Source organism: Octopus sinensis, linkage group LG25 (genome assembly GCF_006345805.1).
Source record: "Octopus sinensis linkage group LG25, ASM634580v1, whole genome shotgun sequence".
Lineage (NCBI taxonomy): Eukaryota > Metazoa > Mollusca > Cephalopoda > Octopoda > Octopodidae > Octopus > Octopus sinensis.
The window spans coordinates 10240293-10265417 of NC_043021.1; the positions used below are offsets into that span (position 1 = coordinate 10240293).

The 25125-nt window shown below is 38.0% G+C and overlaps 1 protein-coding gene and 1 pseudogene across 3 annotated transcripts; one reads left to right on the top strand and one right to left on the bottom strand.

Annotated features, from left to right (window-relative positions):
• Positions 1–223: 223 nt before the first annotated feature.
• On the bottom strand, positions 224–22979 carry LOC115224215 (chymotrypsin-1). Of its 3 annotated transcripts, none has more exons than XM_036513295.1 (6): positions 22822–22955; positions 4554–4713; positions 3831–3958; positions 2016–2150; positions 1776–1921; positions 224–386 (listed from the first exon to the last, which is right to left on the bottom strand). In XM_036513295.1, the coding sequence occupies exons 1-6, from the start codon at positions 22868–22870 to the stop codon at positions 237–239; spliced, it is 768 nt and encodes a 255-aa protein (XP_036369188.1). In that variant the 5' UTR covers positions 22871–22955; the 3' UTR covers positions 224–236. The 3 variants fall into 3 exon arrangements, with proteins under 3 accessions (XP_036369188.1, XP_036369189.1, XP_029650854.1); XM_036513296.1 differs by lacking the exon at positions 22822–22955 and adding an exon at positions 5410–5566; XM_029794994.2 differs by lacking the exons at positions 224–386; positions 1776–1921; positions 2016–2150; positions 3831–3958; positions 4554–4713 and adding exons at positions 18137–18286; positions 19312–19457; positions 19552–19686; positions 21390–21517; positions 22111–22270 and having other exon boundaries at positions 22822–22979.
• Positions 8459–13166, top strand: LOC118767916 (annotated as a pseudogene).
• Positions 22980–25125: the final 2146 nt, after the last annotated feature.

The window sequence follows — 25125 nt, forward strand, 5'->3', positions numbered from 1 at the left end:
GTGGCACTCTTAAAGCTTGGGATTTTTCAGCATCTCCTCGTAAGAAATATGATTCTACTACAAAATTATCAGAAACAAAACTGCAAACAGATATATAGTTGGACATTCTCACGTAATATAACAAAAACCACAACAATTTGATTAATTATTTTATATATTTATTAATTTGTTAATTCATTGTGAATAATATTTTAGTGACATTCCTTTATAAACAGAAAATTTCATTAAAGTACTTTTTACAGGTTACTATTGATCCAGTCTCGGAAATATCCGACATCGCTGAAAGCACTGACTTCATTATCACATTTATTTCCGAAGGATGTTACTCCTGCCAAAACCATTTGACCATTTGAGCTTGGACAATAAAGTGGACCACCAGAGTCACCCTGAAATAAAAAACACAAACAATATAATTTTATATTTAATGAAATTATTAGATATTGACTAAAGTTAGAAGTTCTGTGTGAATATTTCAGAAAATGAATCATTTGTTCAATGTATTTTACAAAGAAATTTACTTGTAACGATAAGGAGTTCTAAATTCAAACACGCACATACACCCATACACACACACACACCACACACACCACACACACACACACACACACACACACACACACACACACACACACACACACACACACATACACACACACAGAGGCTTACACACACATCTACGTATCAATCTGTTTGTCTATTTGTCTCTGTCCGTCCATCTGTCCAGTCATCTATCTATCTATCTATCTATCTATCTATCTATCTATCTATCTATCTATCTATCTATCTATCTATCTATCTATCTATCTATCTATCTATTTATCTATCTATCTATCTATCTATCTATCTATCTATCTATCTATCTATCCGTTTGTATGTCTGTTTGACTCTCTACATATACATACATATATATATATATATATATATATATATATATAAAACTTCTTCCACAAAATGGTTAGTAACATCCTCAAAATATTTCATAATTTTTTTTACAATTAATTTTTTAAAAAATTCACTTTTACACTTCAAAACGTCATTCTCATAGATTTTCATATATCTCTCTCTATATAAACGGCAGTTTGTCTGTGCGTGTTTCTGTGTGTCTGTTTGCTTGTACCCTCACCCTGACCACGGCTTTCAACCGATTCTGATGAAACTTGACACACACATAGCCCAATGTCATAATTCAAAACTAACGCAGCGAAAATTTTGAAAAGTTCCCCCAGTTCTGAAAAAGAACGATAAATTCGACATGGGGTCGAGAATCAGGAATACGAACCACAAACTGTCTAGGGGACGCAACTCCACCTTTTTTAAATCTCAAAAAAAAATTTACCATCATTTTTTTCCATTTTTTTGCTATTTTTTGGCTATAACTCTCTAAAAATGCTATATAGTTATTTCCCTTACAAACCTGAGCAACGCCGGGCGATACTGCTAGTATATATATAATTGTACTGTATATTTATCATTTAAAGGGATATATCTGTTAGATATCACTCTAGGTATGCAGTAATCCCTGACTATCGCAGGTTTTACGTTCCTCAACCTCCCACAGAATTAATGAAAATCTTAAAAAAATATATAAATGCATTTCGGCCGCAGAAATCCGGCTATACTGAGGAGTCCGCGATATAAATTTACATATATTAGCCAGGAAAATCCGCGATGTACTGAGTGCACGACAGGTGAACCGCGATGTACTGAGCGCACGATAGGGGAACCGTGATATGGCTTGGGATTACTGTATATGCTATAAAATCAATAAAACATACCTGGCAAGTAGATGCTCCACCTTGTCTGAAATCTCCGGCACAGAGAACTCCATCAGCAATTCGCATCCTTGATCTTCTTGTACATACATCATGGGGAATAGCTGGAAGAGCCACTTTGTATAATTCGTCAGGACTGTTTCCTTTAACTGAAAATAACACATTTGAATGATGATTAATATCGATTGACGATGATTAAATGGAGATGATAGGAACATCAGATGAAAATTTCATGATACTTACATTGGAAATTTCCCCATCCAGCAGCGATACATCTTCGGGTACCAAATGTTTCTCCTTTACTGGCCAATTGTGCAAACTGGACACATCTACCTTCACGGACTGGCTCGCTCAATGTCAGTATGGCAATGTCGTTCTCTGTACGGGGAAAACATACGCATATGTTAGACATACATGTATACTAGCGATGCATATATGTAGTGTCATTATGTATATACAGATATATATGATGGATACACATCGAATAGAGATGCGTGCAGTATAGACATAAATATTTGATGACCATGTATGTATGTATGTAAGTATGTATGTATAAGTGGTTGTGAGCTCGATTCTCGGAACGGGCTGTGTTTTGAGCAAAACGTTTTTTTCCACCTTTCTCCAGTCCACTCGGTTAGAGAACTGGGTTGTGACGTCACTGGTGCCAAACTGTATCGGCCTTTGCCTTTTCCTTGGGCAACATCGGAGCTATGGAGAGGGGAGAGTGGACTTACACCTTGGAGGGGAACTTACTCGTTGCTATCTCTTGATTATGACCGAAAGGGGTCTTTACCATATATATTAAGAAAGAGGGAGAGAGAGAGAGAGAGAGAGAGAGAGAGAGAGAGAGAGAGAGAGAGAGAGAGAGAGAGAGAGAGAGAGAGAGAGAGAGAGAGAGAGAGAGAGCGAGCATACGTTCTTTTCTTACTTTATGCGTTTCTGCTCAAAGAGTTTTGTTTCGTCATACTGGGCACCGCCGAATAGCATCCCTTTTTCACTGGCCATTCTCATGTGATTAGCTTTTGGTGGATGTGGTAGTTCGATTCTGCTGCCCTCTTTTGGGTTATTTTCCGTGATACGGGTTTATCTCAGATCTTGTACTGCAGAAGAACGTAAAGAACTCTCCGGGTTTTTCGCAGGATATTAAATAGCTGTGGGCCATTGCATCCCAAGCTCTTGCAGTGCCTATGTATATCATTGCATATGTCTCCTATTTTCGCTCTAGAGAGTAGAATCTTCCAGTCTCCCTTAGTAACTCAGGCATTTCAGGGTTGTAGTCTTCCTAGCACAGCTGAACTGCCTGAAGTTAAGCCATTAATTTCACACTGTGGGGTGACTATAGTTGAGAGCAGTTGTCCAGATGGCAGAGGACAAATGCACTCTGTAACGATCAGAATAAGTTCCTGGTCTTTTGTTGTGAAAGTGTTTAGAGTCCATCCACTCATTCGCTTCCACATTGCCACCATCTTTATGATACGTACACGAAACGAAGCATCGTTGCTCACATCAATATCGAGGTCACACATTGTGTTTGACTCTGGACTGGCTGATCTTTTATGTCCAAATTGCTTTTGTTGTGACGTGTTAGCACAAGCCGACTGATAGCTGAGGGCTTGGAATTTTCCTACATTAAATTGCATGCACTTTTCTTCAGCCCATTTATGTAACATCTGAGTCTTTTTGCGGAAGATTAGCGTCGAGTGTGTCCATGTCTGTTTGTGTTACTTTTATGTTGTCGGCGTGGATAGCAGCTGTTGTTGTTTATATAACTGATACCATGGCCGAGACAGCCATCAAGACGGTTCCCTGAGACGCTACTCTCATTATTAATGCTCCCTTGGAGAGGAACCCGTTGGCTCCCATAGCCTGGCTCTGTTTTTTAAGAAGTCATGTAACCATCTTCTTTTAAACATTTATTACAGAAACACTGAAGTGAAAAGACCAAACATTAGTTACCACATTGCAATTCATGAAATAGTAATATTTACTGATATATGGTTGAGAGGAAGAAAGAATTTAGAAGAAAATATCTGAAGACGTGATAATTGTAATACTCACGTATCAGGTATGGAGTATGTACGTATCCACCATGTTTCAGAATTCTACTTGCAGTTGTTGACTGAGAACCAGCACTCCATTTGTTGTTGGAACCAATATTTACTTTAACCCTTCTGACGTTTCCTTCGCTAAAATCAAATCAAATATGGCAGATCTTTAGCAGACAGTAATTTTATACCGTATTATACTTGAAACTGTCCTCTTAGATATTAAAATATTTGACCATTCATTAAAGTATTGTAACAGAACTCTCTTATATTGCTCTGTTATTATTAAACGTTGATGTCCATTCCAATGTTGCAATTCGGATCGTGTGTGTTATTAAAGTATATTTATATCGGTGTTGTTGGTCTGAACGATATGAAGCACACATGAAGTCAAATGAACAATTAATACAGACAAAATATAGAAGAATGTTCAGAGATTGAAGTGATGTATTCATTCGCCTCAATATATTTTCAAGTTGGAAATTAAACATATATTTTTACCTAAATATTCCCACCTGCTTATGGTGAAAGTCAATATATTCAAAAATTGTTGAAAACAGAATTCTATGCAAAGTTTAGCCTGATATTAAAGCTAGTATATGTGTTGCTGTTTACACCAACATCAAATTCTTTTCAACCTTTATGTTATAAAACACAGAAATTAAACTTTCTTCATCAACACCAAGTGATGTAATATAAAGATGTGAGAACGTAAATCTGTAATGTATATACTTACAGGCAGTGGGCTGCTGTCAATACGTGTGTAGCATCAATCAAAGTACCTCCGCACATACTAATCATGTTATCTGTGGGTTGGTTAAATATTTGGAGGTGGACAATGGAAGGAAACTCGCAGTTTTGTGCTTCAGATCCACCGACGATCTGTGTTTCTGGTGCTGAAAGAAAATCACAAAACGAAATAAATATATATTTGTGGACATTCGGGAATGTCTATGATATAACTATTGCTGTATTATATAAGACTGTAAGTTTGTATGCGTCTTTAGTTAAATGTAAAAATATCCTTTTCAAATACTTTGAAAAAGTATTTGAATTAAATAGGCGCAGGAGTGGCTGTATGGTAAGTAGCTTGCTTACCAACCACATGTTTCCGGGTTCAGTCCCACTGCGTGACACCTTGGGCAAGTGTCTTCTACTATAGACTCGGACCGACCAAAGCCTTGTGAGTGGATTTGGTAGACGGAAACTGAAAGAAGCCCGTCGTATGTATGTATATATGTATGTATGTGTGTGTATATATTTGTGTGTCTGTGTTTGTCCCCCCAACATCACTTCACAACCGATGCTGGTGTGTTTAGGTCCACGTGACCTAGCGGTTCGGCAAAAGAGACCGAGAGAATAAGTACTAGGCTTATAAAGAATTAAGTCCTGGGGTCGATTTGCTCGACTAAAGGCGGTGCTCCAGCATGGACGCAGTCAAATGACTGAAACAAGTAAAAGAGTGAGAGTAAATTCATATGTAGGATTTACTGATACTGGTATCAAACTTTATATCTGTAAGATAGTCGCTATCAATACCAATTTCGAAATGTTCGAAACCGTTGCACTGTTAGATGGAAGACATGACATACCAGCAAAAACTGAAGCCACCAAAACAAGAAGACAGCAGAGAGACAACATGGTGATACTAAGTGTTCAGCTACTTGTGGAGAAAAACTCAACTGATGCTAGAGTTATGAATCGTGTGGTATTTATAGGTAAGTATCATTAGGGAAACATCATCGAGGAAAGAACAGCTGTAATTATTCATCAATGTTCGAACAATAAGTCAAAGAACAACCGAGAATGTTTTAATGTAAAGTAATTTATGTTATGATATGAAATATATAATCAATACAACTTTATATTATCTCATCAAAGTGCTGTTCTAATTTCTATTGAACGAGTATTGTCATCTTTTGATGTGTATTGTAATATCTTAAATTAATATATCTTCAAAATAGCTCCCATATTTTTTATAAGTACGCAAAAAACAATTACCTTTTGCGTGATAAGAAATATTTTATTGTGTTGACCACTCAGATGATTTCAATGGAAGATTGATCCACCTGAATATTATTGCATCACCTGTCATTTTAAAATGATGAACCAATTTGTATTAATGTTGTATAGTTATTTCTTGCTTAAAAATATTTCCTGTTAATTAATAAACGCGAATATGTTGGGATTATTGTCCTCGTCTTCGCTGTAATTGTTACAGCTTTTTGCCCGTTACATTCTTCAGTCTTTTTCAGTTTCTGCCGAATTCCGTAACTCTCAAGATAGAATACGGGTTTCGAAGCGAACCTTTGTATTATATCTATGGTTGTGTATTGTTCTCGTTCCAGTATCTGTATCAGCACTATTCTCCCATTTGTTACTCTTTTTACATGTGAAGTGATGTCTCTTGATCGTTCCTCTTGGAACGAACTGTTTATTATTGTTTGCGTGACTCAGAGGCAGAACTCATGCTCGTTAGTTCTCCTACGATACCGATCACTTTATCAACGCTTATACACATTGTCATATGGTCATGTAAGGGAATTATGTAGCGGAAATTAGAAATATCAAAACCTAATTTTTTCATAGTCATAAGCGAAATGTTCTTTCATTCTTCAAAAGAGACCCCTATAAAGTGTTTATCTCTATGTTAGTTCTACTGAGGACTTTATCAATGGCGTTCGAGGACATCTCTTTTGAAGAAAGGCTCTAAAATAAAATATCATGACCAATAGCTTTGTGTACTACACCCCGTGGAACTTTATATTAAGTTATATCACCTCATATAAAGGGAGACTATGTACCCCTTAAGAGTAGGACTACATTGTAAAGCTATGAACTGTGTGTGGGATGGAGAAAAAAATAAAGCAGTTGTGACAGAAAACAGAAGCCAACAGCTTTTGCGGAACAAAGTCAAGATGATAGAATATTAATATATAATATATAATATATTAATATATTAATACAACGACTGGAAAAGCCATCATATACGCTTGTTATGTGATAGTTCCGTAATGTTAGCGTAGCGATGATTTTGATAATATGTGAAAGCGTGAAAGTGCTTTCTGGGTTGAATTAGGAATTGTTTTATGTATTTGAAAACTGCGTATATGGTTGTTTTGATATAGGATATGTTGGCTATCCGTTCCTGAGATTTCTCTTTAGAGCAGCCAATAGTGGATGGTACTGAGCTGCTTCAATACTCGTTCAAAAATTAAGTGAACTTCAGAAAAACTGTTCTTGCTGTAAATCGTGGTATATAGCCTTATACACCACGAGTAATGAGACAGCACAATAGCATCAACTATTGGCAAATCTGAACATGAGACTCAAGAATGGATTGCCAACATCTCCCACTTCGAAACAACCATATATGCAGGTTTCAAATACATAAGACAATTCCTAAATCAACCCAGGAAGCATTTTCACATATTGCTAAAATCAGTGGAGCCTCAAAATTTAGTTGTCTTTTATCTTTTGTCATTTACTTGTTTCAGTCATTAGACTGCAGCCATGCGAACTGTAGTCGAAAAACTGGGCATCAGGATTTTTTTAAAAGCCTGTTACTTATTCTGTCGGTCTTCCTTTGGCGAACCGCTAACTTTTGGGGACGTAAACACATCAATACCAGTTGTCAAGCATTGGGGAGGACAAACACAGGTACAAAAACGATGAACGTACACACACAAACACATAAACACACACATACACACACACACACACACACACAATGGTTTCCGCCAGCACATCCATTTACAAAGCTTTGAGTCACTCTAGGCCATAATAGAAGACACTCGCCAGTGCCTCGCAATGGAATTGAATCCGGAATCATGTGGTTGGGAAATAAACCTCTTGACATACAGCCATGCCCTCAGATTCTTTTTTACGTATTATAAAGGAACCTTGCAGGTGCTATAATGAACACAGGAAATACGGACTTCATTAGACAGTAACTAATAGGATACAAAAGTGGAGATTTCTTCATAGTAATAGCATGACAGAAAATACAAGTTGGCAAAAAAATAACTTAATATTGGACAACATTGTTTACAGTAAAACTTGGTCCCAATATGGATATCGAAATAAATACAAAGTGCAGGCATGGATTTAATACAAGGTTCGCTTCGAAACTTATATTTCGTATTGAAACGGAATGCAACGGAAACCTAAAAAGTTTGAAGGACAAAACGCCCGAAACGTTGTGACCAAAACAATCAAGATGACATTAATACTAACATATTTGCGTTTATTAATTAACAGAAATATTTTTAAGCAAGAAATAACTATACAAGATCCGTACTTTTAAAATGACTGTTAATGGAATAATATTAAGGTGGATCAATCTTCCATTGAAATCATCATAATAAAATATATATTATATCACACAGAAGGTAATTGTTTTTCACGTCCATATAAAAAAATATGGGAACAACTTTGAAGATGTATTAATTTAAGATGTTACAATACACCTCAAAAGATTACAATACTCGTTTAATAGAAATTAGAATAGCACTTTGATGAGATAATATAAAGTTGTATTGATTATATATTTCATATTATAACATAAATTACTTTACATTAAAACATTCTCTCTTGTTCTTTGTCTTATTGTTCGAACATAGATGAATAATTACAGCTGTTCTTTCCTCAAAGATGTTTTCCTAATGATACTTACCTATAAATACCACACGACTCATAAGTCTAGCATCAGTTCAATTATTTTACACAGATAACCGAACATCTAGAATCACCATGTTGTCTCTCTGTTGCCTTCTTGTTACGGTTGCTTCAGTTTTTGCTGGTAAGTTGTTGTGTGGACGCCTCCAGACGATGAAGTAGGCTAGCCCATTACGTAGGTATAGAGGGAGAAATCTAGACATCGGCTGAGGAGTTGAGTTGAGTAGAGGTCATTCGAACGTGCCACATAACAGTGGCGACGAGGATGAGATACTGTTATGTCGCACGTTCCGATGACCTCAACTCAGCTCTACTCCTCTGCCGACGTCTAGATTTCTCCCTCTATAGCTACGTATTTGGCTAGCCTACTTCATCATCTGGAGGCGTCCACCCAACGTAAGTCGTATCACCCGTTTCAGTGTGCGACATTATCGAACTTTTGAAATCCCATATTAACACCGGTTATTTTCACGATTTTAATTTTGATACATGAGTCAGAAAAAGCCACGCATAAATTCAATGTCAAAGAAAGGATGAAAAATATTTCTTTCGCATTTAATTAAAACGCCTAAAAAAACTACAGTCGTACAAATTACAGTGATTGATATATCGTAGACATTGAAGAATGATCAGTCTACAAATATATATTTATTTCGTTTTGTGATTCTCTTTCAGCACCAGAAACACAGATCGTCGGTGGATCTGAAGCACAAAACTGCGAGTTTCCTTCCATTGTCCACCTCCAAATATTTAACCAACCCACAGATAACATGATTAGTATGTGCGGAGGTACTTTGATTGATGCTACACACGTATTGACAGCAGCCCACTGCCTGTAAGTATATACATTACAGATTTACGTTCTCACATCTTTATATTACATCACTTGGTGTTAATGATGAAGAAAGTTTAATTTCTGTTTTATAACATAAATGTTGAAAAGAATTTGATGTTGGTGTAAACAGCAACACATATACTAGCTTTAATATCAGGCTAAAATTTGCATAGAATTCTGTTTTCAACAATGTTTGAATATATTAACTTTCACCATAAGCAGGTGGGAATATTTAGATAAAAATATATATTTAATTTCCAACTTGAAAATATATTGAGGCGAATGAATACATCACTTCAATCTCTGAACATTCTTCTATATTTTGTCTGTATTAATTGTTCATTTGACTTCCTGTGTGCTTCATATCGTTCAGACCAACAACACCGATATAAATATACTTTAATAACACACACGATCCGAATTGCAACATTGGAATGGACATCAACGTTTAATAATAACAGAGCAATGTAAGAGAGTTCTGTTACAATACTTTAATGAATGGTCAAATATTTTAATATCTAAGAGGACAGTTTCAAGTATATTACGGTATAAATTTACTGTCTGTTAAAGATCTGCCATATTTGATTTGATTTTAGCGAAGGAAACGTCAGAAGGGTTAAAGTAAATATTGGTTCCAACAACATGGATGGAGTGGTTCTCAGTCAACAACTGCAAGTAGAATTCTGAAACATGGTGGATACGTACATACTCCATACCTGATACGTGAGTATTACAATTATCACGTCTTCAGATATTTTCTTCTAAATTCTTTCTTCCTCTCAACCATATATCAGTAAATATTACTATTTCATGAATTGCAATGTGGTAACTAAGTTTGGTCTTTTCACTTCAGTGTTTCTGCAATAAATGTTTAAAAGAAGATGGTTACATGACTTCTTAAAAAACAGAGCCAGGCTATGGGAGCCAACGGGTTCCTCTCCAAGGGGGCATTAATAATGAGAGTAGCGTCTCAGGGAACTGTCTTGATGGCTGTCTCGGCCATGGTATCAGTTATATAAACAACAACAGCTGCTAGCCACGCCGACAACATAAAAGTAACACAAACAGACATGGACACACTCGACGCTAATCTTCCGCAAAAAGACTCAGATGTTACATAAATGGGCTGAAGAAAAGTGCATGCAATTTAATGTAGGAAAATTCCAAGCCCTCAGCTATCAGTCGGCTTGTGCTAACACGTCACAACAAAAGCAATTTGGACATAAAAGATCAGCCAGTCTAGAGTCAAACACAATGTGTGACCTCGATATTGATGTGAGCAACGATTCTTCGTTTCGTGTACGTATCATAAAGATGGTGGCAATGTGGAAGCGAATGAGTGGATGGACTCTAAACACTTTCACAACAAAAGACCAGGAACTTATTCTGATCGTTACAGAGTGCATTTGTCCTCTGCCATCTGGACAACTGCTCTCAACTATAGTCACCCCACAGTGTGAAATTAATGGCTTAACTTCAGGCAGTTCAGCTGTGCTAGGAAGACTACAACCCTGAAATGCCTGAGTTACTAAGGGAGACTGGAAGATTCTACTCTCTAGAGCGAAAACAGGAGACATATGCAATGATATACATAGGCACTGCAAGAGCTTGGGATGCAATGGCCCACAGCTATTTAATATCCTGCGAAAAACCCGGAGAGTTCTGTATGTTCTTCTGCAGTACAAGATCTGAGATAAACCCGTATCACGGAAAATAACCCAAAAGAGGGCAACAGAATCGAACTACCACATCCACCAAAAGCTAATCACATGAGAATGGCCAGTGAAAAAGGGATGCTATTCGGCGGTGCCCAGTATGACGAAACAAAACTCTTTGAGCAGAAACGCATAAAGTAACAAAAGAACGTATGCTCGCTCTCTCTCTCTCTCTATCTCTCTCTCTCTCTCTCTCTCTCTCTCTCTCTCTCTCTCTCCCTCTTTCTTAATATATAAGGTAAAGACCCCTTTCGGTCATAATCAAGAGATAGCAACGAGTAAGTTCCCCTCCAAGGTGTAAGTCTACTCTCCCCTCTCCATAGCTCCGATGTTGCCCAAGGAAAAGGCAAAGGCCGATACAGTTTGGCACCAGTGACGTCACAACCCAGTTCTCTAACCGAGTGGACTGGAGAAAGGTGGAAAAAAACGTTTTGCTCAAAACACAGCCCGTTCCGAGAATTGAGCTCACAACCACTTATACATACATACTTACATACATACATGGTCATCAAATATTTATGTCTATATTGCACGCATGTCTATTCGATGAGTATCCATCATATATATCTGTTTATACATAATGACACTACATATATGCATCGCTAGTATACATGTACGTCTAACATATGCGTATGTTTTCCCCGTACAGAGAACGACATTGCCATACTGACATTGAGCGAGCCAGTCCGTGAAGGTAGATGTGTCAAGTTTGCACAATTGGCCAGTAAAGGAGAAACATTTGGTACCCGAAGATGTATCGCTGCTGGATGGGGAAATTTCCAATGTAAGTATCATGAAATTTTCATCTGATGTTCCTATCATTCTCAGTTTAATCATCGTCAATCGATATTAATCATCATTCAAATGTGTTATTTTCAGTTAAAGGAAACAGTCCTGACGAATTATACAAAGTGGCTCTTCCAGCTATTCCCCATGATGTATGTACAAGAAGATCAAGGATGCGAATTGCTGATGGAGTTCTCTGTGCCGGAGATTTCAGACAAGGTGGAGCATCTACTTGCCAGGTATGTTTTATTGATATTATAGCGTATACAGTAATCCCAAGCCATATCACGATTCCCCTATCGTGCGCTCAGTACATCGCGGTTCACCTGTCATGCACTCTGTACATCGCGGATTTTCCTGGCTAATATATGTAAATTTATATCGCGGACTCCTCAGTATAGCCGGATTTCTGCGGCCGAAATGCATTTATATATTTTTTTAAGATTTTCATTAATTCTGTGGGAGGTTGAGGAACGTAAAACCTGCGATAGTCAGGGATTACTGTACACCTAGAGGGATATCTAACAGATATATCTCTTTAAATGATAAATATACTGTATAATTATATATATACATGAAAATCTATGAGAATGACGTTTTGAAGTGTAAAAGTGAATTGTTTAAAAATCAATTTTTAAAAAAATATTACGAAATCTTTTATGAGGATGTTACTAACCATTTTGTGGAAGAAGTTTTTTTTGTAATATATATATGTAGAGTCAAACAGACATACAAACAGATAGATAGATAGATAGATAGATAGATAGATATAGATAGATAGATAGATAGATAGATAGATAGATAGATAGATAGATAGATAGATAGATAGATAGATAGATAGATAGATAGATGAATGGACAGATGGACGGACAGAATGATACATAGATGTATTTGTAAGCTTCTGTGTGTGTGTGTGTGTGTGTGTGTGTTTGAAATGAGAACTCCTTATCGTCACATGTAAATTTCTTTGTAAAATACATTGAAGAAATGATTCGTTTTCTGAAATATTCACAGAGCAGTTCTAATTTTAGACAATATCTAATAATTCCAGTGAATATAAAGATATTTTGTTTGTGTTTTTTTATTTCAGGGTGACTCTGGTGGTCCACTTTATTGTCCAAGCTCAAATGGTCAAATGGTTTTGGCAGGAGTAACATCCTTCGGAAATAAATGTGATAATGAAGTCAGTGCTTTCAGCGATGTCGGATATTTCCGAGACTGGATCAATAGTAACCTGTAAAAAGTACTTTAATGAAAATTTCTGTTTATAAAGGAATGTCACTAAAATATTATTCACAATGAATTAACAAATTAATAAATATATAAAATAATTAATCAAATTGTTGTGGTTTTTGTTATATTACGCGAGAATTTCCAACTATATATCTGTTTGTAGTTTTGTTTCTGATAATTTTGTAGTAGAATCATATTTCTTACGAGGAGATGCTGAAAAATCCCAAGCTTTAAGAGTGCCCCGAAAAGCCTGGTCGGTGGACCAAGCTTCCGAATTCTTTTACATGGCTTAGAAAACCTGAACGACCGCTGCAATAAGTGTGTCAATCCGAGAGGGGAAATGTTGAATAAAATCATAATTAACTGATTCTCCTGTATTTTCTTTTACCCAAAAGCCAGGAAGTTTTCAGCACCTCATCGTACATATGACTGTGGTGTGTATATCTTTTCCCATTGTTCCACTACATGGCTAGGAAAGTCTGTGGAATTTGAGATTATAACTAGATCATAACAGCGATTAACGCTGTAATCTCAGTTACTGTTTCACAGACGGTTGATGTTTTTGTTGTTCATATTTCAAAAGCAAAACGGAATTTATGATAGACTATTTAAATCGCCGGACGATCATAAAATTTCAGCCCTAATTTTAACGATTCTAGACATATCTAGCGGTGTGGGAAGTGTGTGAGAATCTGTGTGGTGTTGGTGTCAGATAAAGAGAGGTAGCGAGTTGAGCCCATTAAGGGCGAAGGAATTAAGGGAGAAGATAAATTGGTGTTCGCGGCGAAGGCGAGATTCCGGTTGGCCCTATGCAGAGAGTCCGAACAGACAGGTGTTGCAGCGAAAGAGCGGTAGAGTGGAAGTGACGTGAGACCGGGATGTCATTGCCGAATCTGGTGTCTCGGAGATGCTCAGCGAACCGGTAAGCCAAGCGGCGTCCTTTTTGACCAATGTACAGGGAAGGACAGAGAGAGCAGGATATGCAGGTAAAGGATAGGGGAGTACCAGTGAAGATAGTGGTATTGGAGAGGTAGGGACAGATGCGACAGTGTGGACGAGAGAAAGGGAAGGGGCCAGGCTTGGAGGCAGGAATAAGGAAGAAACTCTGGACCAGGAGGTCATGCAGATTATGGGCCCGTTTGAAGGAGAGGAGTGGAAGGAAATAGAGGGTAAATGATTTTATTTTTCATTCCCTTTCGAAATTACCCATAATAGTGATTTGGAGTTTAACTACTCCTTCTAGCGGGTCAGATATCCTGTTATGGCCATCACTTGTATGTTAAAATATACACTGTATTTTTATATCTATCTATCTATCTATCTATCTATCTATCTATCTATCTATCTATCTATCTATCTATCTATCTATCTATCTATCTATCTATCTATCTATCTATCTATCTATCTATCCTTCTGTCGGTTTGTCTATCTCTCTATCCCTTTGTCTATCTATCTAACTACTTGCACACACTCACATAAGCACGTACCCCACTACACATACACACACTCACACACACACACACTGACGCACACACCTATACACACTCACGCATACATACGGCACACACATATACACATATGGGATAGTGTGTTCAATTCCTGGATCAGCCTATGTGTTGTGTTCTTGAGCAAGACACTTTATCTCACGTTACTTCATGTCACTCACCTGTAGAAAAGAGTTGCGACGTCACTGGTGCCAAGCTGCATCAGCTTTTGCCTTTCCCTTGGACAACATCGAATGCGTGGTATGCATGGGGGACTGCTGGTCTTCCATCAAGAACCTTTCCCTGACCTGTGCCTCGGAGGTTAACTTTCTAGGTGCACGGTCATTCATGACCGACGCCGAAAATCCGTGTATGTATAAAAGGAACATTGTGCACGGTGTAATATTAAGTAAAAAGGAAAACGAATGGACAGTTCATGGCATCACTACACGTGTTTCAATAGCATGGCTTATTCTAAGTATGTATGTATGTATGTATGTATGTATGTAGTCGGAGGGCTAAAGGCGCATGGGTCAGTGGTTAGAGCGTTATGCTTACAATCTGGAGGTTGTGAGTTTGATTCCCGGACCGGGCTGTGTGTTGCATTCTTGTGCACAACACGCATTGCTGCAGTCCGCGCAGTTGTAGAATTGAGTTGCGACTTCACGAGTGCCAAGTTTTACTGGTCTTTCCTTTCGCTTGGACAACATCGGTGGCGTGGAGAGAGGAGAATGGTATGCATGGGTGACTGTTGGTCTTCCACAAACAACCTTGCTTGGACTTACGCCTTGGAAGGGAACCTACTCGCTGCAATCCCATGATCGTTAGTGGCCGAATTAGGTCTTTACTGTATAGTAAAAGAGAGAGTGGGGAATGAGAGAGCGAGAGAGAGAGAGAGAGAGAGTGGCAAAGACGTTAGCACGCCGGGCGAAGTGCTTCGCGGTATTTCACCCGTCGCTATGTTCTGAGTTCAAATTATGCCTGGCTCATAAGGGCAGGTTTCCCGATTTCCTCGGCGTATATGTTTCCCACCTGGACGGGTCGCCGGTCCATCGCAGGTGAGCTGCAAGATGCAGGAGGAAAGAGTGAGAGTAAGTTGTGGCGAAAGAGTCAGCAGAAGTTCGCCATAACCTTCTGCCAGAGCCGCGTGGAGATTAGGTGTTTCGCTTATAAACACACACATCGCCCAGTCTGAGATTCGAACCCGCAATCCCTCGACCGCAAGTCCGCTGCTCTAACCACTAGGCCATGTGCCTCCACTTCAGGTCTGATGAGTATATCTTGAATGTTTGGATAATGCAAAATGTGATGAGCAAGAAAGAAAAAATGTCGGCTTTTAAACGTTTATTACAGAAACACTGAACTGAAAACACCAAATAATAGTTATCGTATATTGACACGAGATTGCAATTGATGAAACACCGATATTGATTGATGAAGAGAGAATTTACAAGAAAATATCTGAAAACGTGATAATTGTAATATTCACTAATCAGGTATCGAGTATGTACGTATCCACCATGTTTCAGAATTCTACTTGAAGTTGTTGACTGAGAACCAGGACTCCATTTGTTGATGGAACCAATATTTACTTTAACCCTTCTGACATTTCCTTCGCTAAAATCAAATCAAATATGGCGGATCTTTAACAGGCAATAATTTTATACCGTAGTATGCTTGAAACTGTATACAATAATAAAGTCGCCAGCTAGTTAATTTGTATTGTATAACTATTGCTAAAAGAAAGTATTTATTAAAATCTAGACTGCGTGGCACCTTAAGCAAGTGTCTTCTACTATAGCCTCGGGCCGACCAAAGCCTCGTGAGTGGATTTGGTAGACGGAAACTGAAAGAAGCCCGTTGTATATATGCATATATATATATATGAATGTGTGTGTATATGTTTGTGTCTGTGTTTGTCCCCCCAACATTGTTTGACAACTGATGGTGGTACGTTTACGTCCCCGTAACTTAGCGGTTCGGCAAAAGTGACCGATAAAATAAGTACTAGGCTTCTAAAGAATAAGTCCTGTGGTCGATTTGCTTGACTAAAGGCGGTGCTCCAGCATGGCCACAGTCAAATGACTGAAACAAGTAGACGAGTAATAGAGTAGATTTCAAGATGTCATTTTGTAATACTTTAGCATTCTGCATTCTTCAGGTAAATTCCGTTTTGCTTTTGAAATAGGAACAACGAAAACATCTACCGTCTGTGAAACAGAAACTGATATTGCTGTACTAATCGCTGTTATGATCTAGTTATAATCTCTACAGACTTTCCTAACAATATAGTGGAACAATGGGAAAAGAGATACACACGACTGTCATACCTACGAGGAGGTGTTGAAAAGTTCCTTGCTCTGGGTAAAAGGAAATACAGGAGAATCAGTTCATTATGATTTTATCCAACATATTTCCCTCTCAGATTCACACACTTATTGTGTGTGAATAGGCGCAGGAGTGGATGTGTGGTAAGTAGCTTGCTAACCAACCACATGGTTCCGGGTTCATTCCCACTGCGTGGCATCTTGGGCAAGTGTCTTCTGCTATAGCCCCGGGCCGACCAATGCCTTGTGAGTGGATTTGGTAGACGGAAACTGAAAGAAGCCTGTCGTATATATGTATATATATATATATATATGTGTGTGTGTGTGTGTGTGTGTGTGTGTGTGTGTGGTGTGTGTGTGTGTGTGTGTGTGTGTGTGTGTGTATGTGTGTGTTTGTGTGTCTGTGTTTGTTCCTCTAGCATTGCTTTACAATCGATGCAGGTGTGTTTACGTCCCCGTCACTTAGCGATAGAATAAGTACTGGGCTTACAAAGAATAAGTCCCAGGGTCGATTTGCTCGACTAAAGGCGGTACTCCAGCATGGCCGCAGTCAAATAACTGAAACAAGTAAAAGAGTAAAAGAGTAGAGTTATTGCAATAGCCCTTCAGTTTTTCTAAACCTTGTAAAAGAATTCGAAAGTTTGGGCCTCCAGCCAGGCTTTTTGCGATGTCCTTAAAGCCCGGGATTTTTCAGCACCCCCTCGTAGGAAATACCATTCTTCTACAAAATTATTAGAAACAAACTTGCAAACAGAGATGTACTGAGACCCGCTTCGGTCATGACTGACCATGGGATTGCATCTAGAAAGTTACCCTCCGAGGCACAAGTCCGGGCTAGGGTGTTTATGGAAGACCAGCAGTCACCCATGCATACCAGCCTCTCTTCTTCACGCCACCAGTGTTATCTAAGGAAAGGCAAAGGGGCCGATACAGCTTGGCACCTTTGACGTCGCAACTCATTTCTACAGCTGAGTGAACTGGAACAACGTGAAATAAAGTGTCTTGCTCAAGAACTCAACGCGCAGCCCGTTCCGGGATTCGAGTTCACAACCTCACGATCGTAAGCTCGATGCTCTAACCACTGAGCCATGCGCCTTCAAGAAAACAGAGATATAGTTGAACATTCTCATGTAACAGTATAACAACAACAACAACAACAACAACAACAATTTGATAAATTGTTTTATATATTTATTAATACATTGTGAATAATATTCTAGTGATATTCCTTTGCAAATAGACATCTTTATTTAAAGTACTTCTTACAGGTTAGTCTGGATCCAGTCTCGGAAATATCCGACATCGCTGAAAGCGCTGATTTCCATGTCACATTTACGTCCAAAGGAAGTTACACCAGCTAAGACCATTTGACCATTTGAACTTGGACAATAAAGTGGACCACCAGAGTCACCCTGAAAAAAACACAAACAATATAAACTTATATTTAGTGAAAACGCAGCACAAGGTCAAACAGAGGTGGAAAACGATGAAATAGAGGTCGTAAAGGAGTACGTCAGCTCGAAGTAAAAAGTTGATATGCGTCGAGACATGGAGACTGAAATCTCGAGGAGAATAACGACACGATGGAAGGTGTTAGCCTCCATAAAAGATGTGCTCAAATCAAAGCTAGACAACTTAATGGTGGTAATTCGGGAACAAAGCGGATTGAAGGGTGCGATGGTAGAATATGAAAACCACAAGTTTCACAGGGCCGGACATGTTGCAAGGCTCACAAGCAATAGGTGAACCCATGCAATTGTTGAATGGTTACCAAGAGATCGGAAAGGTCACTTGGGAGGGCCGTCTAACGGCAATGGGGAGATAATTTAGTAAAACGATTTTGGAGAAGATGGAAAGAAATAATTTAGTAAAACGATTTTGGAAGAGATTTGCAAGATGGAAAGAAAAGCGTAAGAAAGATTTGGAAGCTCCTTAAGACCAGCGGCGAATAATAACATTTGACAGTGTGGTCAATACAGAGGAGCAGTGAGATCACAAAATGAATCATTTGTTTAATATATTATTCAATAGAGAACTTTACTTGTAAAGTTGAATAGTCTTCTTTTCGCCAGGTTCAGCTTTTGTGGATCCGATATACTTGCATCAATACAGACATGCACACACATACACATAAATAATGCGTGTGTGTATGCGCGTATGTGTGTGTGTATTAGCGACGGGGGGCAATATTAATACAGTGAGGGAATAATTTATCCCATCTTAAAAGTGGATGTTCTGTTAGAACAGGCTATACTGTGGTAGATGCCATGAGAGAAACTCTCATATTGGCTTTTGGTGCAAAATGTATTCTTGTTTATATCGAAAGCGGGGAGACATATCCCAGCCATCTGCAGCAAAATGTATATTTATCATTTAAGGAGATATATCGGTTAGATATCACTAGAGGTATATATTCTACAATATCAATATAACATACCTGGCAAGTAGATGCTCCACCTTGTCTGAAATCTCCGGCACAGAGAACTCCCTCAGCAATTCGCATCATTGAGTTTTGTGTACATACATCATGGGGAATAGCTGGAAGAGCCACTTTGTATAATTCGTCAGGACTGTTTCCCTCAACTGAAAATAACACATTTGAATGATGATTAATATCGATTGACGATGATTAAATTGAGATGATAGGAACATCAGATGGAAATTTCATGATACTTACATTGGAAATCTCCCCATCCAGCAGCGATACATTTTCGGGTACCAAATGTTTCTCCTTTACTGGCCAATTGTGCAAACTTGACACATCTACCTTCACGGACTGGGTCGCTCAAAGTCAGTATGGCAATGTCGTTCTCTGTAAGGGGAAAACATACGCATATGTTAGACATACATGTATACTAGCGATGCATATATGTAGTGTCATTATGTATATACAGATATATATGATGGATACACATTGAATAGAGATGCGTGCAGTATAGACATAAATATTTGATGACCATGTATGTATGTATGTAAGTATGTATGTATAAGTGGTTGTTAGCTCGATTCTCGGAGCGGGCTGTGTTTTGAGCAAAACGTTTTTTTCCACCTTTCTCCAGTCCACTCGGTTAGAGAACTGGGTTGTGACGTCACTGGTGCCAAACTGTATCGGCCTTTGCCTTTTCCTTGGGCAACATCGGAGCTATGGGAGGGGAGAGGGAGAGTGGACTTACACCTTGGAGGGGAACTTACTCGTTGCTATCTCTTGATTATGACCGAAAGGGGTCTTTACCTTATATATTAAGAAAGAGGGAGAGAGAGAGAGAGAGAGAGAGAGAGAGAGAGAGAGAGAGAGAGAGAGAGAGAGAGAGAGAGAGAGAGAGAGAGAGAGAGAGTGAGAGAGAGAGATAGAGAGATAGAGAGAGAGCATAAGTTCTTTTGTTACTTTATGCGTTTCTGCTCAAAGAGTTTTGTTTCGTCATACTGGGCACCGCCGAATAGCATCCCTTTTTCACTGGCCATTCTCATGTGATTAGCTTTTGGTGGATGTGGTAGTTCGATTCTGCTGCCCTCTTTTGGGTTATTTTCCGTGATACGGGTTTATCTCAGATCTTGTACTGCAGAAGGTCATACGGATCTCTCCGGGTTTTTCGCAGGATATTAAATAGCTGTGGGCCATTGCATCCCAAGCTCTTGCAGTGCCTATGTATATCATTGCATATGTCTCCTATTTTCGCTCTAGAGAGTAGAATCTTTCAGTCTCCCTTAGTAACTCAGGCATTTCAGGGTTGTAGTCTTCCTAGCACAGCTGAACTGCCTGAAGTTAAGCCATTAATTTCACACTATGGGGTGACTATAGTTGAGAGCAGTTGTCCAGATGGCAGAGGACAAATGCACTCTGTAACGATCAGAATAATTTCTTGGTCTTTTGTTCTGAAAGTGTTTAGAGTCCATCCACTCATTCGCTTCCACATTGCCACCATCTTTATGATACGTACACGAAACGAAGAATCGTTGCTCACATCAATATCGAGGTCACACATTGTGTTTGACTCTGGACTGGCTGATCTTTTATGTCCAAATTGCTTTTGTTGTGACGTGTTAGCACAAGCCGACTGATAGCTGAGGGTTTGGAATTTTCCTACATTAAATTACATGGACTTTTCTTCAGCCCATTTATGTGACATCTGAGTCTTTTTGTGGAAGATTAGCGTCGAGTGTGTCCATGTCTGTTTGTGTTACTTTTATGTTGTCGGCGTGGCTAGCAGCTGTTGTTGTTTATATAACTGATACCATGGCCGAGACAGCCATCAAGACAGTTCCCTGAGACGCTACTCTCATTATTAATGCCCCCTTAGAGAGGAACCCGTTGGCTGCCATAGCCTGGCTCTGTTTTTTAAGAAGTCATGTAACAATCTTCTTTTAAACATTTATTACAGAAACACTGAAGTGAAAAGACCAAACTTTAGTTACCACATTGCAATTCATGAAATAGTAATATTTACTGATATATGGTTGAGAGGAAGAAAGAATTTAGAAGAAAATATCTGAAGACGTGATAATTGTAATACTCACTAATCAGGTATGGAGTATGTACGTATCCACCATGTTTCAGAATTCTGCTTGCAGTTGTTGACTGAGAACCAGGACTCCATTTGTTGTTGGAACCAATATTTACTTTAACCCTTCTGACATTTCCTTCGCTAAAATCAAATCAAATATGGCAGATCTTTAAATGACAGTAATTTTATACCGTATTATACTTGAAACTGTCCTCTTAGATATTAAAATATTTGACCATTCATTAAAGTATTGTAACAGAACTCTCTTATATTCTCTGTTATTATTAAACGTTGATGTCCATTCCAATGTTGCAATTCGGATCGTGTGTGTTATTAAAGTATATTTATATAGGTGGTGTGGGTCTGAACGATATGAATCACACAGAAAGTCAAATGAACAATTAATACAGACAAAATATAGAAGAATGTTCAGTGATTGAAGTGATTTATTCATTCGCCTCAATATATTTTCAAGTTGGAAATTAAATATATATTTTTACCTAAATATTCCCACCTGCTTATGGTGAAAGTTAATATATTCAAAATTGTTGAAAACAGAATTCTATGCAAATTTTAGCCTGATATTAAAGCTAGTATATGTGTTGCTGTTTACACCAACATCAAATTCTTTTCAACATTTATGTTATAAAACACAGAAATTAAACTTTCTTCATTAACACCAAGTGATGTAATATAAAGATGTGAGAACGTAAATCTGTAATGTATATACTTACAGGCAGTGGGCTGCTGTCAATACGTGTGTAGAATCAATCAAAGTACCTCCACATACACTAACCCTGTTATCTGTGGGTTGGTTAAATATTTTGAGGTGGACAATGGAAGGAAACTCGCAGTTTTGTGCTTTAGATCCACCGACGATCTGTGTTTCTGGTGCTGAAAGGGAATCACAAAACGAAATAAATATATATTTGTAGACTGATCATTCTTCAATGTCTACGATATATCAATCACTGTAATTTGTACGACTGTAGTTTTTTTAGGCGTTTTAATTAAATGCGAAAGAAATATTTTTCATCCTTTCTTTGACATTGAATTTATGTGTGGCTTTTTCTGACTCATGTATCAAAATTAAAATCGTGAAAATAACCGGTGTTAATATGGGATTTCAAAAGTTCGATAATGTCGCACACTGAAACGGGTGATACGACTTACGTTGGGTGGACGCCTCCAGACGATGAAGAAGGCTAGCCAAATACGTAGATATAGAGGGAGAAATCTAGACGTCGGCAGAGGAGTAGAGCTGAGTTGAGGTCATCGGAACGTGCGACATAACAGTATCTCATCCTCGTCGCCACTGTTATGTGGCACGTTCGAATGACCTCCACTCAATTCAACTCCTCAGCCGATGTCTAGACTTCTCCCTCTATATCTACGTAATGGGCTAGCCTACTTCATCGTCTGGAGGCGTCCACACAACAACTTACCAGCAAAAACTGAAGCAACCGTAACAAGAAGGCAACAGAGAGACAACATGTTGATTCTAGATGTTCAGTTATCTGTGTAGAATAATTCCACTGATGCTACAGTTATGAATCGTGTGGTATTTATAGGTAAGTATCATTAGGAAAACATCTTTGAGGAAAGAACAGCTGTAATTATTCATCAATGTTCGAACAATAAGTCAAAGAACAACCGAGAATGTTTTAATGTAAAGTAATTTATGTTATGATATGAAATATATAATCAATACAATTTTATATTATATTACTAAAGTGTTATTCTAATTTCTATTGAACGAGTATTGTCATCTTTTGAGTTGTATTGAAATATCTTAAATTAATACATCTTCAAAATAGCTCCCATATTTTTTTATATGGACGTGAAAAACAATTACCTTTTGTGTGATAAGAAATATTTTATTGTGTTGACCACTCAGATGATTTCAATGGAAGATTGATCCACCTGAATATTATTGCATCACCTGTCATTTTAAAATGATGAACCAGTTTGTATTAAAGTTGTATAGTTATTTCTTGCTTAAAAATATTTCCTGTTAATTAATAAACGCGAATATGTTGGGATTATTGTCCTCGTCTTCGCTGTAATTGTTACAGCTTTTTGCCCGTTACATTCTTCAGTCTTTTTCAGTTTCTGCCGAATTCCGTGACTCTCAAGATAGAATACGGGTTTCGAAGCGAACCTTTGTATTATATCTATGGTTGTGTATTGTCCTCGTTCCAGTATCTGTATCAGCACTATTCTCCCATTTGTTACTCTTTTTACATGTGATGTCTCTTGATCGTTCCTCTTGGAACGAACTGTTTATTATTGTTTGCGTGACTCAGAGGCAGAACTCATGCTCGTTAGTTCTCCTACGATACCGATCATTTTATCAACGCTTATACACATTGTCATATGGTCATGTAAGGGAATTATGTAGCGGAAATTAGAAATATCAAAACCTAATTTTTTTATGGTCATAAGCCAAATGTTCTTTCATTCTTCAAAAGAGGCCCCTATAAAGTGTTAATCTCTATGTTAGTTCTACTGAGGACGTTATCAATGGCGTTCGAGGACATCTCTTTTGAAGAAAGACACTAACATAAAATTTCATGACCAATAACTTTGTGTACTACACCCCGTGGAACTTTATATTAAGCTATATCACCTCATATAAAGGGAGACTATGTACCCCTTAAGTTTAGGACTACATTGTAAAGCTATGATCTGTGTGTTGGATGGAGAAAAAATAAAGCAGTTGTGACAGAAAACAGAAGCCAACAACTTTTGCGGAACAAAGTCAAGATGATAGAATATTAATATATAATATATAATAAATATATTAATATATTAATACAACGACTGGAAACGCCATCATATACGCTTGTTATGCGATATTTCTGTACTGTTAGCGTAGCGATGATTTTGATAATATGTGAAAGCGTGAAAGTGCTTTCTGGGTTGAATTAGGAATTGTTTTATGTATTTGAAAACTGCGTATATGGTTGTTTTGATATAGGATATGTTGGCTATCCGTTCCTGAGATTTCTCTTTAGAGCAGCCAATAGTGGGTGGTACTGAGCAGCTTCAATACTCGTTCAAAAATTTAGTGAACTTCAGAAAAACTGTTCTTGCTGTCAATCGTGGTATATAGCCTTATACACCACGAGTAATGAGACAGCACAATAGCATCAACTATTGGCAAATCTGAACATGAGACTCAAGAATGGATTGCCAACATCTCCCACTTCGAAACAACCATATATGCAGGTTTCAAATACAGAAGATAATTCCTAAATCAACCCAGGAAGCATTTTCACATATTGCTAAAATCAGTGGAGCCTCAAAATTTAGCTGTCTTTTATCTTTTGTCATTTACTTGTTTCAGTCATTAGACTGCAGCCATGCGAACTGTAGTCGAAAAACTGGGCCTCAGGATTTTTTTAAAAGCCTGTAACTTTTTCTGTCGGTCTTCCTTTGGCGAACCGCTAACTTTTGGGGACGTAAACACATCAATACCAGTTGTCAAGCATTGGGGAGGATAAACACATTGGAAATCTGGCTCCACGGCAAGACAAGTTAATTGGTGAGAAATATAGTTTTATCAAATACTAGCAGTAGCGCCCGGCGTTGCTTGGGTTTCTTTCGACCCCTTAGATTTGAAATTTTTGAAAAGTTAAAATTTTGCATTATGTAGCTTGTTATTCTATTTAAGTGAACATTTTTCTGGTTGAAATACACCGAAAAATGGCGACACAGCAGTCAAAAAATCATAAAACATAGGGATT